Source organism: Ictalurus furcatus, chromosome 7 (assembly GCF_023375685.1).
Source record: "Ictalurus furcatus strain D&B chromosome 7, Billie_1.0, whole genome shotgun sequence".
NCBI classification, from domain to species: domain Eukaryota; kingdom Metazoa; phylum Chordata; class Actinopteri; order Siluriformes; family Ictaluridae; genus Ictalurus; species Ictalurus furcatus.
Window position 1 is genome coordinate 27334192 of NC_071261.1, and position 7094 is coordinate 27341285.

Consider the following 7094-nt stretch of genomic DNA (forward strand, 5'->3'; position numbering starts at 1 on the left):
TTGCCGGAAGATGATGTGCTGACACTGTGTGTTCAGCGAGAGTTGTATGAAATTATTACTGTAAAGATTTGCAATGTTTTTGTGTTTTACAGCTCTTGTGAAACTGGTAAGTTGGAATTTGGTTTGTTTACATGTATGTCTTAAACTATATCACTGCTACCATTTACAAAAACTTTAACGTTCATAGATTAGCGTCTGCACATCTGAGCTCGGCTGTGCTGTGTGAACCTACTGGCTCTACAAGGTACTGCAAGTAAAAACATTATATAACTGCAATTAATGTGGCTTTACTGTGGTACTAAGCTTCACAAATGAACCGAGAGATATCATTATTTTGTTGCTGTTTAAAAAAAAAAAAATGCTGTATACTCATGAAGTCAGGGTAAATGTGTATAACATCTAATGATATAAACCTTTATTTTATTACAGTTATGGTGACATAAACTTAGTAGAAATTTAAATTAACATGTAGAAGGTGCTAGTTCAAGGCATCAGTACATTATGTAATATTGTTTATCCTGCAGGCCTCGTTCATTCAGACATTACATAAAGACCATGCACTTTGAAGGGAACTGTGACTTGTGGATTCTGGCCAAGAATGGTGAAAGTCACTGTCTTCGACTACTGATACAAATGAGGCTGATGTGCAGATTGCTTTGTATGTAGCTTTCAGAACAGAGAGCCATTTTGCTATTTAAAAAAGGATATATAAAAAGGACTTTGTAGGATATAGGTCACAGAGTGGAGACTATTCCTTCTGCTGTTATCATAATGATGCCTGTGCAGTTGTACCTGGTCTGACCTCGATTCAGAGAAACAGCATGGATCATTTGCGAGCTATATTAGCTGTGCAAAATTCCCTGCTTCACATATGCTGTCCTGATGGTTATGTCATCCTTTTCTGAACAGTGCATGTACAGTTTGTTTAGTTTTATAATGTGGAAGAAAACTGTTATTGTCTAGATGCACTTCCTGGACTGTTGTTTTCTGTTCGTATATTGTTGTAATTGTGCGTTGCTTATATACAGTATACTGTTTGTAATTAATTAATATAGTCAGATGTAGTAAACAATCAGTGACCTGCTATTTGTTTCCTGTAACTGTTAGCAGTGTCCAGTTTTCTGATAATGAGCCATGCATATATACGTAAGTAAAATGTTGAAGCTATAGATCTACCCAGAATTGAACACTGTGTACAAGATGGTTCAAGTAGTGAATTGCATGGTTTGTACTTTAGTTATGTAGATTCTGAGAGTAATAAATGACCTCACAGAGCTTTGTACAGTGGTCTACAGCAACAGTTCTTAATTTATTATCACACATTGACTGCATGATAACCAGCAAGTCTGTGCGTCTTACAAAGTTAATGTATTGCACACACTTATAAAATCGTGTCAGTTCTTTTCAGTAAATTGATCATCTAATATGTTGTGATATGTTATATTTTCATTGTTGTAGAAACCACAGATATTAGAGGTCAACTGATTGATGTTTTTTTGCAGATTAATCGGCACCGATAACAGATTGCTGGAGCTATCGGTTATCGGCAAAAATCCACACCGCTAGTTTTTCCCGGTTGGTCCGTTGCGGAGCGGCTGAGAAGGGTCCGCTGTCATTATACAGTACAAGAGCGGCCACTAGAGGCGAAATAAAAAATAGCACTCATGCCTCGTGGTTGTTTTTCACACGTGAGACTACTGTCTGCAGGGTGGTATACTTCAGATGCGGATTTAAAACATCGACAACGAAAAGGAGTTATTAAGAATGTTACTTTTTGGTTCAGTTTGGATGTATATATTTTATTTATTTCAATATTTATTAGTAGTAGTATATATATTATACAGTTGCAAAATCATTCAACCCCCATTGCAAATCAGGTTAATTGTCAAAATAAATATTGCATTTTTTTACACTGCAAACACATAATCTTCCCATTAAAAGATTCTGAAACCACAATTGCAAATATAGTCTTTAAAACACTGTTTCTTCCACCATCTCTAATAATAATAATAATAATAATAATAATAATAAAAACTAAACCATACACTTTCAGAAATGTTCCTTCTTTCACAAATAAACTGATCATATACTCTTCTTCCCTTACTTCACATAAAGAATTTTCATTAATGATTAACACCTATTAATAAATCATCAGCCAAAATATGATTCAAGCTAAAGATACTTAGATGTCCCTAACCCTAACCCTGTCCCACCAGCCAGCTCTCCCTCATATCATATAACAACTATACCAACCAGGGATTGCTAGTATGTGCTTTCACCGAGACTCATGAATCCAGCCAACTGCACCTTTTCACCTGTTGCTCATGCTACATCACAGAGCAACACACTTGGAGTTACATTATTTGCTCTCTTCTGCATAAATGAGCTCATAGATGCCCAGGACTAGTTAGTATCACTGTAATCAACAGGGGTAAGAGAGAGAGCCATCACTCCCACCCAGAAAGGATGGCCAATTTTGCTCCTTTCTCTCCCAGACGCTGTAATTCTAGTGTCTGTAGTTCCACAGACTGTGGTTATTAGGCACCGCCTCCTTGAATAAGACCTCTTTCTTCTGTGTGCTGCATGAGGTAAAGTTATAATCCACCTAAAATGGAGTAATATTAGGAGGAAGGGACATTTTTTAATACAACAATGGATGAATATACCTTTAGAGTCTGTCATCTTTTAGCCTGATAAAGATAATTTTATGCAGTTTCTGTGCAGAAACTATAACTTATGTAAATAGACATATTATCTGACTAAACTGCTGTTAGACTCAGATTATCTAAAACTAATTTGTGAATCTAAATTTAATAACAAAGAAACCAAAATGACTGGAAAATCTATAGATTTTAAAAGACCACAACTTGATCCTTGGGTTAAAAGGGTTAAATTTATTAAATAACTGAAAATATTTACTGAAACTAATAGTTTTAGACCATGGGAACATGAAAATGTGTGGATTACAGTATACAATTATTATTATTATTATACAGTAGAATTAAACAGAAGATCTACAATGTAAATTCAGTAAATTTTATTAAGTGCAGAATTTCCACTTAAGTAAAAAATGCAAGTTCAACAAAAAGTAAATAGGTAGGTAAATAATTGTAGGTTTATGTTAAACTTATGCTAAATAAAAATGTTTATTTACAAGCATAATTTATTTTAATAACATGGACACTACACCAATATGTAAGTGCTACATAAGGCCAGAATCACTTTTTAGAGTGTGGGTTGCAAAAGCTTTACTTTTGATCCAGAGAAAACGTAAAACCCTGGGTAGAGAGGCTGAGTGAATGTAGTTTGGACTCTGTGGAGGAGCTTCATCGTGTCAGAGATGCTGTAGTAGGATAGAGATCCTGCCCTGAAATCCACATGCACTCCTATTCTAGAGGCGCTGTGTCTTTTGGAGATTTTAGTTTGTTTGTCATTGTGCCAGAATGAACATCTTAATGGAGAGCAGTATAAACTCCAAGACTGATTGTTGTTCCCAAACTCACATTCTTTACCTGTTCCCTTCCTGCTAATGCTTTTATATGACACGGTTATTTCAACTCCAGCAAATCCGCTCCACTCAACTTCCCAGTAACACCGTCCACACACACTCTCTCTACACAGCACTTGATATACAGTTTCAAATCTGTCAGGATGATCAGGATATGACTGGACTGTTTGACTACAGGTCACCGCTCTGTTCCTGTCAGATAGACTGAGGTGTTTGTTAGCTGTGTTGGGATCCAGCATGAGCTGACAGGCATCTGATTGAAAGAAGGAAAAAAAAAATTAGATATATATATAAAATTTATAATAGTGCCTGGTTCAGATAAGTGGACAAGTAGCCACTAGAATCTCTGGAATTTTTTTTTTTTATCTTGTTCTGTAAGACTATAAGGATGCATTTTTGGTGAATTTCAAAAAATCTGAATGTGTGCATATTACATATTAGATTCTATGATTCTATATATCTGAATGTAAGAATCTGTGTAAGAATCTGAATGTGTCTTACATTCAGGGTTACTGATCAGGCCCTTGAGCAAGGCCGCTAACCCTCTCTACTCCCTGATCTGACCTCAGCTTCCTAACAAGCTGGGATATGTGAAAAAAAAAAAAAATCACTGTATTGTAATATATATGTCACAAATTAAAATAAAGTTTTCTTACATTGTAGAAAATCGTCTCTGGTTTTGGGCTCCGGAGGGGACATGATCTGGTCTTCTGTCCTACTAAAACAAAGTGCCATATTACAGATTCATATTACATAACAGGTTAAAGGGAGTACATTTGCAAAAGTACAAAAGTAAAACATATACAGTTTATAAACAAGGATAATGTCATAAGAGTGCACACACATTTTGACAATAAAACCAGAGCCTTGGTAAAGTTTGCTACCTCTTATTTAGATGTCTGGGTTTTGTTTCTACGGTTGTCCAAGATGGTATTTATAGAGTTATCTAGGAAGAGGTTGAAATCTGAATCATATCTTTAATATGGGAAGGCTGTAGGTGCCCTAATCTAAGCCTGTGTATCTAGGTTAAGTAACGATATAGGTGTTCCTGATTTATAAGGTTAACGCTGATCTTTTATTTGAATACGAGATTCTTCAAAATGTCTTCGTGATCATTATATGGGAAATGCAGTAACATTCATGCTTTATACAAATCTGAAATTCTACTGTGTAAAAGTAGGAAAGCATCAATACATGTGACAAGACACTCGCCACTGTAATAAATGAATATTTTTTATTTGATACACATAAAATGTCTCAGATATACTGTTTTTATTGTCTGTAAGAACTCTGAAAATGAACATTCAAACAAAAAAAGTGATTGTTAAATAAATTTTAGACAATAGTAGAAGAAAAGATTACAAAATATTATAGGGAATGTAACCAAAGACCAAAAGCAAATGGAATTTTTAACTGAACATAATTGAAAATGCAAAGCAAAATGTGCTTAACTGGTTAGTAATATTGTTTTTGTGGTCCAGTGTGATATAAGAAAGTATAGCCCTATACCTAAACATTTTCCCATACAGGCCCAGAATTCATCACTTCGTGCATGCCTGGCTACAGGATGATATCATAGTAGATAGCTGCTATATCTGAGTTTGTGAAGATGGAATGATGGAAAAACTTTCTTTCCTATGATTCTACAAGCAACAAATCACACTGCAATGTAGCATGCCTAAGTGGTATTAGGCGTAACAGGAGGAAACCATGTGGAACCAGTGGCACTGAGCATGCATTAACGGTGCCAGAGGGCTTGCTACAGCCTTAGTCACTGGGGAGGCCTGTATGGTTTTGATTGTGATAGGCATGGTGGCAAGGCAGAAAGAAGAGATCACATGGACACCTGGGGTGAGACGGCCAGTAATGCCAAAGAAGATCAACATCTACCTGTGTAATCAATGTAGAAGGATGCTCTGAAAATGCTTCCTGTTTCCTACAGGCAGAGTAGGAGTATATCACGTATAAAGAATGTTATAAGCTGATGTCTTATTTTATTCTAACTGGTTTCCAACCAAAGAGTCGGGTGTGGAAATCTGGAACAGGAATGTAATAATATTTTTTTTGTTCAGAATGAACCAAAATGAAAAAGAAATAATTATAATAATTAGGTATAAGTAGAGATTTAAACAAATAAATGTGCTGATAAAACAATAAAAGTAAAACTTTCAAAAGATGGACAAGCTGAACAGCCCTTAAGGATTCAAGATTTAACTCTCAGTTTAAGAGTGTAGTTTTTTTAATTTATTTTTTAAATTAGTTATTTTTAATTACTCTGGTTTCTATGATTTTAAGTGAACCTTGAATTTTACAAGTGAACCTTTTGGTGTTTGGATTTTTGTATCCTAGGCAATGAGAGCAGATATCAAACAGATGAGGAGAACATGGTCAGAACTCAGTGGAGGTTGGACAATCAAAGCAAAGTATCAATCAAATATCTTCAAAAACTGTAAAAGATCACTGAGAAATAAGATTAGATTTAACCAAATATAAAACACTGTTTTTAGACTTTTATGTTGCATTTTCATAAACAAACCTAGATTGGATATTTGCCACTTTAACAGAGTATCTAAAGTCTGAAGCAAATAAAAAAAAACACATTTAACTTTTTAAATACTAGCTGTAAGACCATTAAAACAGACTGCACAAGTCAAAAGACTCATCATTTAATGCAATGAGTTCACATTACCATGTTTCGAACTGCAAACATCATAAAATCATAAGGTTTTTCAGTAGTTCAGTCAGTGAGGTGTTTTTACCTAGAGAACAGTCTGAAATGAAGAAGTTTCTGTAGCTGGAGCAGCTGTATATGTCCTACTAATAAATGCCATTCACAAGGAATAATGACAGGATCAGCTTTGGCCTCCAAGTTTCTACAGCACTTTCGCACATGACAGAAACACCAGCACACAAACAGGAGTGTACTTCCTGTTCCTGTTCTGAGTAAGGGCCTTGTGCAAAATGAGGGGTGTGTCTTCACTGAATGATTCACCAGTATGCACAATCTGACTCTGGTCTGCATTCCCTCAATGAAAAACTCCAAAATGACAAAATAAGGGGGGAAAAACTTCTAAATTGACCCCGACACCATTTTCTTCTGGGTGACAGCAGCTAATGATATTTTGATAATTACACTATACTTTCATGTTCTGAAAAGGAAAACATCCCTAAATGTGTTGAATAAAAGGGTTTGGAAAACAGTTATTTGTGCTGTTTTTTTTTTTTTTTTTTTTTTTTACTAGTACGAATATGCAGAACATGATAAATAATTATTTACTTCAGTCTACAAGTCTATTATGTAGATGAGAAATATTATTTTAGGATTTGTATGAAAATGTTTATATATTGCATAAATGAAAAACAGTAACTCATAAGAAGCCTTCTGCCACTCTGTTGGATGCTGTCTTTCCTTTATGTTATATATAAACATTTTGAAACAACAATTTGTCAACTTTAAATATGATCCTATTTTTACTTTATCTGACTCCAATTATGAATGATTCTAAGAGATATTAAAATTCCAGTCTTTATCATTATATTTACCTCGACATTTGATTATCATATTTAACCTTTTACTTAGATTGTG

The 7094-nt window shown here is 34.7% G+C and overlaps 1 protein-coding gene across 1 annotated transcript; it reads right to left on the minus strand.

Moving 5' to 3' along the window:
• Positions 1-2959: 2959 nt before the first annotated feature.
• Positions 2960-6528, minus strand: LOC128610355 (tripartite motif-containing protein 16-like). Its single transcript, XM_053629618.1, has 3 exons — positions 6268-6528; positions 4165-4226; positions 2960-3761 (listed from the first exon to the last, which is right to left on the minus strand). Exons 2-3 carry the CDS (start codon positions 4205-4207, stop codon positions 3226-3228), a joined length of 579 nt encoding a protein of 192 aa, XP_053485593.1. The 5' UTR covers positions 4208-4226; positions 6268-6528; the 3' UTR covers positions 2960-3225.
• Positions 6529-7094: the final 566 nt, after the last annotated feature.